At 31.2% G+C, this 12,043-nt stretch overlaps 1 protein-coding gene across 1 annotated transcript; it reads right to left on the reverse strand.

Annotated features, from left to right (window-relative positions):
* Positions 1 to 2,496: 2,496 nt before the first annotated feature.
* On the reverse strand, positions 2,497 to 11,909 carry Hsp83 (Heat shock protein 83). Its single transcript, XM_075373699.1, has 4 exons — positions 11,752 to 11,909; positions 9,293 to 9,444; positions 6,725 to 6,843; positions 2,497 to 4,722 (listed from the first exon to the last, which is right to left on the reverse strand). Coding segments are annotated over exons 1-4 (2,187 nt in total). The 5' UTR covers positions 11,753 to 11,909; the 3' UTR covers positions 2,497 to 2,807.
* Between the last annotated feature and the right edge of the window lie 134 nt (positions 11,910 to 12,043).

Here is a 12,043-nt window from a genome sequence, read left to right on the forward strand (position 1 = left end):
GTAACCCTAGTTGCTTAAGAAAGTAATGACAAATTTTAAACGATTTATAGAATGAAAAATTCGACTTCAAAATTGTCGGTTTGAATATCGTAAATTGCCAGTTAAAATTATTATTTTGACAACATACCAGATAATTACTTCTCGCATCAGTGTTGATCCTCAGATTCACCACTAAAATCTGACAAGTGATTTAGGTATAATGCAATACAAATCCAGTACAAAAACACTAGCCCACCGGGCTGTGTCGTGGTTAAACTGATCGCAAATTTTAAAATTTCTAGGTTCAAATCCTAGAAAAGGCAATTACTTTTATACGGATTTGAATACATCGTAGATACCGGTCTTCATTGAGGTTGGGTTTCAATTAACCACACATCTCAAGAAGTCAACCAGAGACTAAATTTACTTATCATCCTCTGCAGTAATACCTTACGGCAGTTCTGCAGGCTAACAGAAAGAAAATACAAAAAACTGGCAACTTTCTTATATAAAACTGTCTTAATTAAAAATTATTTTTTTTTTATTAAGTAATATCCCCTAATTGTTTTAAATTTAATTGAAACATAATTAGGTATTTTACCAAACAATGCTACTGAAAAAAGTTCAGATATCTGTAAAATGAAATATTCAAACCTGGATTTTATTAACCTATATCCCTTGAAGTTGTTACACCTATGGCTTCATAAACATAATACTTTGTCAAGTATGGTAAAATTCAAGGGTTGCAGTCACACATGAAGCAGTTTACAAGAAGAAACCAATAAGAGGACCTAAAACAAGGGGTGCTGTGTTATAACACTAACCATTGTATAATTTAAAATTTGATATGAAGTATAACAAAAAAAAAAGTTTAACCTGGTTTTAAATTTACAAGATAATTAGGTTATAATCAAGGTAACAGCTGTGAAGATGTCAAATTAATGATTATTCTACAAAAATTGTTATAAAAAGTCATATGAAAATTGCAAGCGCTCCACAAAGGATCTGCATGGTCAAATTACACTAGCCTTACACAATTGTATTTCTGTTGATTTTACACTTCATTTAGTGTTCGATTTGCATACATTTCCCATCATTACAATGTTCAACTATTTTTTACTGGACCAGTTGGATTTCCAACCATATAACTAAGAGTGAAGTTATTTTATAAACTTAAAGTTTGTAATTTACAACATATAATTTCCTTATTGCAGTATCAAATCATAAGTTCTAGCAGATATTTATAATTTTATTTTTTAATACTGTGCCTTGTGAAAAAACTATGCTGGTATGCAAAGTTAGGAATACAAAATTTCATATAATGAATACATCAAATGTTTTAAAACCACACTAAATCAACAATGTTAATAGATTTCAGAGACAGTTTTTTAGTGTTCTTAGACTAATGCTACAAGTTCCCTCGGCAACAAAAATTCATTTGCCCTAAAAATTAAATGGTAAAAGACTAAGGATATGCAAAAGGAAACTGAAAATTTACAACTTGGCTGCAAAGATTCCCTAAACCAGAACTCTACTTGGAACCATGTTTTAGACAGTTTCATAAATATGGTTATAATGCTGTTTAATTTGCATCCCAAAAATTTTAGTGTTTATTTTATTCTTACAGCAGAAATCCAATGAAGTATTTGACTAGTCAACTTAAAAACAAAATTTTTTTGTAAAAAAATGTAAATGATTTTATACATTAATTTGTTTTAAATATTTAGCTATAATTATAATTTGAGCGAAGTATTTGTCGTTTAATTTTACTTATAAATTCACAATACACAGAAAATTTTTGTACTTAATAATATTGAAAAATCGCCTTTGTATTTAATAAAAAAATTTTAATTGAAGATGTTTACATACAACATGTGCCTACACAACAGAAGTGAAATTATGAGGCAGACCACACACAACAGGTGCATGGTGGTCCCAGTTTTGTTAATCACTTTTACCAAGAAATTGAAATAAATTCATATCAACACTGCAGAATTAACAAGAAAAAAACATTCTTGCCATTATGATTGAGAATTTGATTATAATTCCATCAATAAACTGAACGATTACAAAATTGATAAAAAAGCAGTAAATAGTTTGCCATGTAAAAACTACTGCACACAAAAATATATGCAATATGCTAAGAATTTCACAAAATACTTACATAATTATACACTTCATTATTAATGAATTTTTAACAGCATTATAGTAACGAAGAAAGAAAAAATTGAACTACTTCCAAGTAAATTTTGACCAAAATTAAACTGAACCCATGACAATCATGTTTTCTATAGCAAAATTTAATTTAAACCCTTCAATTTTAAAGTCTACAAGAGAGATGAATATTTTAATTGTAAATAAATTAAAACATCTGAACAGTTAATACCACAAGACCTCTCAGCCAACTTACCTGAAAATTAATTTCTAATACTAAATCACTAAAATAATAAGGAGAATTTAGCAAGAATTAGAGAATTAAAGAGTTGCAAAGGTCTGACAAATAAAACTTCAAATATATTTTAACAAAAAAAAAAAAAACTTAATATTTATTTTAATATAAAAATCTCATTAACCTATTACAATAATTTATAAAACAAAAACAAATATATAATCAAAAAGAATTACAAAATGTACTATGACATTCTTTGAATATGAATGTGCAACAAAAAAAAAATACATTCAATTTAATGTAAATTAAAAGTTCACAGGAATGAAATTTCCATTAGAAATGGACATGACTAACTTACATAGTTACAAAATAAATATTAACAATAATTTACAAGAAAATTTACAGTCTTATAAAATCTTAAATAACAAGGAAACATCATTTAATCCACCTCCTCCATCCTTGATGCATCTTCACCCTCACCTTCTAATGGTGGCATTTCTGCATCAACTTTGTCATCTTCTGGAGGTGCAGTATCATCTTCATCAATACCAAGACCAAGCTTGATCATTCTGTAAATTCGGGATGCATGAACCTGGGGATCTTCTAGAGCAAAACCTGACGACAGCAAAGCAGTCTCAAATAGTAACATGACTAAATCTTTCACAGCTTTATCATTCTTGTCAACATCAGCCTTCTGCCTAAGTGTATCCATTACTGGATGGTCAGGGTTAATTTCTAGGTGTTTCTTAGCAGCCATATAACCCATGGTAGATGTATCCCTAAGAGCCTGGGCCTTCATAATTCTCTCCATGTTAGCAGTCCATCCATATTGGGATGTAACAATACAGCATGGAGATTCAACTAACCTGTTGCTTACAACAACTTTCTCAACTTTCTTGTCCAAAATATCTTTCATAACCTTGCATAAATTCTCATACTTAGCCTTGTCCTCTTCTCTTTTCTTCTTCTCGTCTTCATCTTCAGGTAATTCTAATCCTTCTTTTGTTACTGAAACTAGTTGTTTTCCATCGTACTCTTTCATTTGCTGGACTACATACTCATCAATGGGTTCAACCATGTAGACTACTTCAAACCCACGTTTCTTGACCCTTTCAACAAATGATGAGTTAGCAACCTGATCCTTGCTCTCACCAGTAATGTAATAGATGTGTTTCTGGCTTTCCTTCATTCTTGCTACATAATCTTTAAGAGAGCAAGCCTCATCACCAGAAGCTGAAGTGTGATATCTTAACAAGTCTGACAATTTCTTCCTATTCTGACTATCTTCATGGATGCCTAATTTTAAGTTTTTGCTGAATTGTTCATAGAATTTCTTATAGTTATCCTTATCTTCAGCAAGCTCCTCAAACAATTCTAAACATTTCTTAACCAAGTTCTTCCTAATAACTTTTAAAATCTTATTTTGCTGCAACATTTCTCGGGAGATGTTTAACGGGAGGTCCTCACTATCTACAACACCCTTAATAAAGTTAAGGTATTCTGGAATGAGATCTTCACAATTGTCCATAATGAATACTCTTCTCACATACAGCTTGATGTTATTTTTCCTCTTCTTGTTCTCGAAGAGATCAAATGGAGCCCTTCGTGGTGCAAAAAGCAAAGCCCTGAATTCTAATTGACCCTCTACTGAAAAATGTTTAACAGCCAGATGATCTTCCCAATCATTAGTCAAGGACTTGTAGAATTCACCATACTCCTCTTGACTAATGTCATCAGGATTTCTGGTCCAGATGGGCTTGGTCTTGTTTAATTCTTCATCTTCAGTGTATTTTTCTTTGACAGTTTTCTTTTTCTTTTTTGAGTCTTTGTCCTTGTCTTCATCCTCATCCTCACCTACATCCTCAATCTTTGGTTTGTCCTTATCTTCCTCAGCCTTATCACCTTCACCCTCCTCTTTCTTTTCTTCTTCTGCTTCATCATCACTTAATTCCTTGTCTCTTTCCTTTTCAACAACTAACTTGATCGGGTAACCAATAAACTGAGAGTGCTTTTTTACAACTTCCTTGACCTTCCTCTCTTCTAGGAATTCAGCTTGGTCTTCCTTGATGTGCAAAATAATTTTAGTACCACGACCAATAGGTTCACCATGATCAGGACGAACTGTGAAGGATCCTCCAGCTGATGACTCCCACAAATACTGTTCATCATCATTATGCTTAGAAATGACAGTTACTTTATCTGCAACCAAATATGCAGAGTAAAAACCTACACCAAACTGACCAATCATGGAGATGTCAGCACCAGCCTGGAGAGCTTCCATAAATGCCTTCGTTCCAGATTTAGCAATGGTTCCCAAGTTGTTCACAAGATCAGCTTTAGTCATTCCAATACCACTGTAAGAGAACACAAATTTATTAAAACAATGAATATTCAACTTGCATTGTAAAAATTAAATTTAAGCACCAAAAACCTGATAATATATATTAAGTATCATGGAACTCGCTACAATAGACTCGGATCAGTGTTGCTGGGATGTTACATTGTAACTAACTTTAATTTTACAAGCTAGGTTGTAATTTTTTCAGAATTCCACAGCCAAAAAAGTACCCTTGTTATTTTATACACAACTGTATTTATGTTTAAACAATTAATGTTAGCAAGGAAAGCATGTGTAGGCAACACTATAATGCAAACAATTTGTCAATACACTGAATTAAAATAATTAACCAAACATAACCACCAATGCTCACAAACCTTGTCTTAACACTTATATGAGCAAGTGATTCACTTCTTACTCTGAGAAAAAGATTCAAAAGTTAAAGCTACATACTTAATTACTCTTAAAATACACATTTATTTATATTACATATCAGGGGGGAATTCAAAAAATTAAAATTCATTTAAGTACCTTTTAAATTTTATATTCCAATTCTTGGACTTTGTCCACTAGTGGCACTGAATGTTTTGTGCATTAAATTTTTTCAGCATATCATTAAACCTTAAATCATCTCAATCATAAATCTTGATACAATCTCTGAATTTCTGAGCTCTGGCTAAGTGCAGGTCTTTATCCTAGTTGAATCAGACATTACTGACACATTCCTTTACCTTTAATGTCTGACATTACAGACATTACCTGTAGTTCACACATTCGACAAGCATAAGGTGGTCTGAAGTTTTTAAATTTCAAAAAGCAGGAAAAAACTTTGAAAAGCAGGAAATTATTAACATCTCAACAACATTAACTGAAGAGGATTTCCCACAATTGTCTGTCACTGCAAATACTTCTGGTTTTGACAGAACCAGAATCTGTCTTCCCCACTGATTTGGAAAGTAGCCAGAAAAAAATTTCTTGCACACCTACCGCTTCCAGATAGCAAGTAATATTTGATATAAAAGACTTGGAATAAGTGTTTGATTTGGAACGTCCAGTATTATCTTGTGCCACCTCTCTCGTACATTTGACTTCGAGAAATCTTCAAGTTTCCAAAATGATTATGTCTGAGCATTAAGACCTGCATTCTGGAAGATAGGTATTGAAATTCGGACCTTGTTCACTACTACACCAAAATTACCAACATTTACTACCCTAAAAGGGAAAAATAACAATTGTTTACTTTTGTACTGAATCACACATGAAGTTAATAAAATTTTGGCAGAGAAATTCCAAAATGTAAAAATTGCAACAGTTTTGGAATACTAGTGCTTTAAAACCATTTAAATCAGTCGTAACAAAAATTAACAGATTTGCAGAAAACTAAGAGATACTTATAAAATGCAATGTTTAAAATGCACCTTAAATTAACACCAATCTAACAATTTAAGGATTACAGATATTTGCCAAACACAAAAATTAGTTGCTTTCTGAATTGCATAGGATTTATCCTATATTAAAACAAAATTACACTAATACTAACATCACAACGCAAGCTTTAGCATCATAAAACTAGGAACTTAAAACAGTGGCCATATCAATTGTGAAACTCTCATCACAGTCATTGGAATTATGTAGTATGGGGTGTCCCTCTTACTATGCAAGAGTAATATCAAATAATAATAATAATATCAAATAAGCAATTTTAAGCAATCATACAAATTTTACATCTTGACCACATTTGTCAAACAAGAAAAAATGCAGAAAATTATGTCTATTATACATAGAGGCTTTAGCACATTATAATACAGATTTAAAATTTTCCACTTTATTGTCAAAATAATGGCCAAACAGGCACTAAAGTATCAAAATTTGTTTCTTTATAAAAAACGAATAGTTAGAAATTGAATTATTCTGGTCGCAAAAAAATCAAAAAGATAACTGAAGTTTATTGAAAAATGAGATCTAAAAAAGGTCTTTCTTATAAGCAATTTAATAATAGGATTAAAAATAACACTTACGTATCAGTGATAGTAAGGGTGCGGTCATTCTTGTTTGGAACAATCCTTATGTACAGATCCTTTCCTGACTCCAATTTACTAGGATCAGTCAAACTCTCATACCTGATCTTGTCCAATGCCTGTTTTAAAAAGAAAAACCCATTAACATGCTAAAAAATTAAAATTATTAAAAATTGATAAATTATAAGATTGCAGTACCTATGAAATTGAGTACTCAAGTTATAAAAGTCTTAGAACAATATAAGTAAATAATAATCCCAATAACACCACTTTGTTACGATTAATTTTCCTTGTAATAGGGTATTACTTCAACCATATGAAATAAGTAAAATATTTTCATAATTTTTCTCATCATTAATCATGGTAGTGTTAATTTTTGATTTTAAGATTTAAACTTTTAGATCTAAGCCAGAGTATACAGAAACAGGGTATTTCATTAATAGGCCAGAGGCAGAGTATGTTCGACTGCTACATTTAAATGCATAGTAAACAGGGATGGGCTTGTACTCACTGCTAGGCCTTGTAGACTTTCAGTAGTTCACTGTCAAGACTATGAATTTCAATACTAACTAGCAGATGTTTTCATTAATTTAATTTATTTTTATTAACAATAAAAAAACAGTTCCAGAGCGCTTTACAATATAAAACAGTATTGCTTAGCTTGTTTACACGCTTTAAATTTATATTGAGCAGTGTTTATTGTAAAGCTTCTACAGGAAAGTCTAGGAGAAAAAAACAAGTTGATAGTGCCCTGACTGTTCAGTTCCACTCTACTTACCTAGTCTTGCTTCAAATTGTACCACAATAGGGCTAAATTACTGCATATAAAAAAACATAAAATGTAATTATATTTAAAAACTATGTCTGAACTACATTTGTAAAATCAAATGAATAATAAATATAAGGTTAACATTTCTTTCATAAATTTATTTTAAGATTGATGTGAAATGTACTGAAAAACAATTTCAAAAATTCAAAACTAATTTTACCTTTTTTTGTGTAGCAATTTGACTAGTAATCTATTAGCAATTTTTGTAAGTAATCTATTACAAACACTTTTATTTCTAATATTTAGACACATGCAAGACACCTAGGCATCCAGTCTTCATATTTTTACGATTTAGCTCTAAATACTTACACCTGAATGACAAAATAATTAAGCCAAAATCACAAATTTTCTAAGCTTTTGTTAACGCTAACAAAACAGAAATGATGCAATGACAACAGTAAGAATATTAATGCTTTGAAAAACCATTCAAATTTACTAGTAGAAACATTCTTAACTTAAGGGTTGATTTTAATTTCACCTCAACCTATTGAAAACAAAAATTTAATCAACATACACAATTGGGTATGGGTATTAAGCATTTTGTATGGGTCATGATAGCAAATGAAGTTAAAATTCCACATTTTAAAGAAATACTAGTATACTAATCTAAAAAAAGTACAGAGGCCTGCATAGCACTCATAGTACATGTACCTGCATTCCACATCAAATGCAGGTTGCATTTGAGTTAATGAAGATTTTGTTAAAAGGGTTCTCACAACCTTAACCTAACCTTCTGCAGGCTGAAAGGATAAAATGGTTCAAGAGGCAAGACAGACAATATTTTCATAGTTGAAGCGCGACTAACGTACCATAATTGAAAAAGAATGTGATAGATTCAATATAGCTAAAAGGCAGCTGCTATTGTAAACACTGCTTGTCACCTACCAAGAAATTGCAAAGAAATCACAGCCTAACTAAAACAGGATGAGCATGCTGCTGCCAAGAAGAAAGTGCCACTTACCATACACATGCACTCTGGAACAGGATTTTTTTATGAAAGAACAATTTCTAAAAAATTATTTAAATACAGCTAAAAAGTGTAGCCAGGAACATGAACTGGTTGACAAGTGGATAGACATCATTTTCAACACAATATAGACCTAATTTAATAAGAAATTGAATGCAACCAACAACAATTGAAATAACTGTAGTTTACAGTGATACACTATATCACAAAATTTAAAACTAAACCTTATGTTTTCCAAGTTCACCCTCAAGTTAAAAAATTGATATATCATACTGTATTGCATAAACACATAATTAACAGAGCAGTTTACTAAATAGTTTGGCAGTTACGGAATAAAATAAATTTTTATTCTGTAACTGCCGCCCTACTTCCACTTAGCTAAACTTAATTTAGTCTGATCTAATCTTTTCACATAACTTAGACAAACCTGACCAAATTATTGAAAATGAGACTACACTTACTGTTGAATCACATAACTAGTGAAAGGAGTTTCTGGCAAATATTTGTAATAACTTGTGTCCTAAATAAGAATATTCCAAAATCCATCAAGATTGCAGTCTCAATATTACCTCACTTTAAAATTACAAAGGAAGAAACCAAAATTGTATGCAATTACCATACTAATATACAAATTAAAAAATTAAAACAAAAAAAGTTTCTAAATTTAATTTGATTCACTCAATTTCTCTACTTCAGCCAGGTTTATATAATGTAAGTTATTTTATGGCACTGCTTAAATGTATTAAATCCAATCAAATTAAAAGGTACTTACATCAGAGGAGTTTGAAATCATTTCTCGAAGGAAGATTTCTTTGTTTGAATAGAAGGTGTTAATTATCAAAGACATCAACTGGGCTATCTCCGCCTGAAAGACGAAGGTCTCAACCTCGCCGCCATCTTCTTGCATTGCTACTTCTTCCGGCACTACAACAAAATACAAAAACTTTCATTAAAACTAAATTGAAGTAGAAGCATGCTAGTTCACATTTAGTCACTGAATTACAGCTACAGTGAAATTCCTATAACTGGAATATTGAAAGTAATAAAAAATTTGCAGGGAAAAAGTTAGAGAAACATACATACACGTTATGAAATTACTACCCACTGTAAATTCACTCGCGTAAACTGTACAGCACTATTTTAGAAAATACTTCATTTTTCCATAATCATCACAGCAGCATTATTATTATGGCACGATTCAGCATTATAATCACATTATACAGTACATACTCTACTGGTTAGTACGTACATAGTTGGCAAGTTAAATTAACTTACCCAAAGAGAGTATTCATTACTACGAAGACACTTAAAATGTAGGCTAATAAATACACACAAAAATACTGTACATAAATCAATTGTTTTTTTTAGACTTAAGTTTCAGATAGAAAATATATTAAAATTTAAAAAAAGTAAAGAGTGAAGAACCTGGGCTCTTAAATAAAAAAAACTTGATTAAAAAAAAAAAAAAAACTGTTCAATGTTGTCTGACATTTATTCCAATGCAGTGCAGTTGATACAATTTTTCTGTCACAGCAGGATAAATTATGGTAAATCTTTTGACTCAACAAATCATCCAACAGATTCTCATTAGTCGGGGTCGGTACGAGGGTAGTTCATCTACGAATCAGTCTATGCTGTTATTCTCATTTGCCTTTGCGTTATTAAACAGTAGGGTATTCCAGCTACTACCCAAATCATCTATAGAAACATAATCCCGAAGTTACATCGCTAAGTATTTGCAAAACATCTGTAACAGGCCGCTCATCATCGTTTTTCATTATAGTTTGTGCATATTCCAACAAAATAACTGGTTGCTGTGGGTTTTTAAATCCAGCTTTTTTAAAACAGTTTGAAAGAAAAACTCATTAGATAATTCCTGAGGAAATTTTGGATGTGCCATGCACTTGGCCATAACAGAACAATCTTATTTTTCAAATGATAAGATTTGAATAATCATTTTTCAAAGATTTCACTAGTAACCCATGCTTCCCCATTGGCTTTGTACTGAATAGACAAATATTTAATGTTCTGAAATTTGGACTTTTCGATTTACCGATTAAGAGCTTCTCTATCCCAGGCATGTTCACATCTAAAGAACCATGGCATTAACCACCTTTTTGTCAGGTAGCACTTGTAACACAGTGCAGTTTTGTCAGTGTTAAAATGTCAGATTGTTGTATGTGCTCAAAGTTTCTTATAGAGAACTGTTTATCCACTTGTTTATTTACAATGGCACTTTCACCAAACATTTCTAAAAATTATTCCATGCCTATCTAAACTTATTAAGACAACCAACACTAGCTTTAAAATCTGTCTCACAAAGTACGGTTTCTTTCATGTAATTTGGTACACTGGTTTGATTTTTAAACAGAGGATAATTTTTGTTTTAAACCGAATAAGAACACCCTTGTTTACAGTAGCAAACAGCATACAAAAATAATGCATATAAGCAGAGTTATAAGGAAATAAGTCGGTCATTCAATATCCTTTATAGAAGTGTAACAAACAAGTTACCATGAATAGAGACACCTGATTTTTATTTCACTACCCTCTTTACTGTACAATTTATTCTAGTTTCACATTCCTGAACTGAAAACAGGTTCAGTATTATATGCCCAATGTTACAATTTGTAAAAAATAATTTTTTCTTTAGACTTATAGGATTTCTGTTCGGAGTTAAAGGAGTTATACTTGCGTATAACGTAATGCAATACGGCCGGGAATTGAAATAAATTTGCAGTGGTAGAAATTTTAGAAAGAGTTAGGAATTTGACTGCAAATACTAATTGATATTTAAAAATAATTTAACATCTGAAACAATGTACTTAAAATACTACTTTTAAATTAATTCGGCGAATTAAGCTCACAAAATACGCCACCAAAGATCAATAAAATTGAAAAACCTAGGCAAGAATCCGTGGCCTTGCAACATGGTTAATGGTACTCAAATTTAAAAAAAAAAAGTTTGCTTAAACTCGCACAACCTACGTATAAAACACTACTCTTGAGAAATCTGAATTTACTTGAAAAAATGTTATTGTAAAATTTACTACATTTCCTAGCGCATATTGCAAAATAAGAACTCCCCCAAATTTCATAGAAAACTATTTGAACTGAATTGTTGAGTTCGGCCAACTTGACTAACAATCAAAACTTCACAAATTAAATCGGAAATTAATGCCAGGCTACAATAATCACAAAATTTTATAAGGGCTTAAATTTAATACTTACTTGTAACGGGTATTCACAATACAACCAAAAGAACTTAGAACGCTTGCAAACGAACAACGCAACTATGCTTCCTCAATTGAAACTGAACGAGCCGGTCGCAAACGTTGTATTTAAAGCCTCGTGGAAACGTCTAGTAACAGCAGAAAGCTTCCGCTAATAAGCCCCGCCTATCTTCTCGAATAGTCGAAACCATTCAAATAAATTACTTTATTTCTTTATTTTTTGGCTTAAAACAAATAAATACTAAACGTTTTTGAGATTAAAATTTATAAATATATTTATTAAATTATAA

The sequence above is a fragment of the Lycorma delicatula genome, chromosome 8, assembly GCF_047948215.1.
Source record: "Lycorma delicatula isolate Av1 chromosome 8, ASM4794821v1, whole genome shotgun sequence".
Taxonomy (NCBI): domain Eukaryota; kingdom Metazoa; phylum Arthropoda; class Insecta; order Hemiptera; family Fulgoridae; genus Lycorma; species Lycorma delicatula.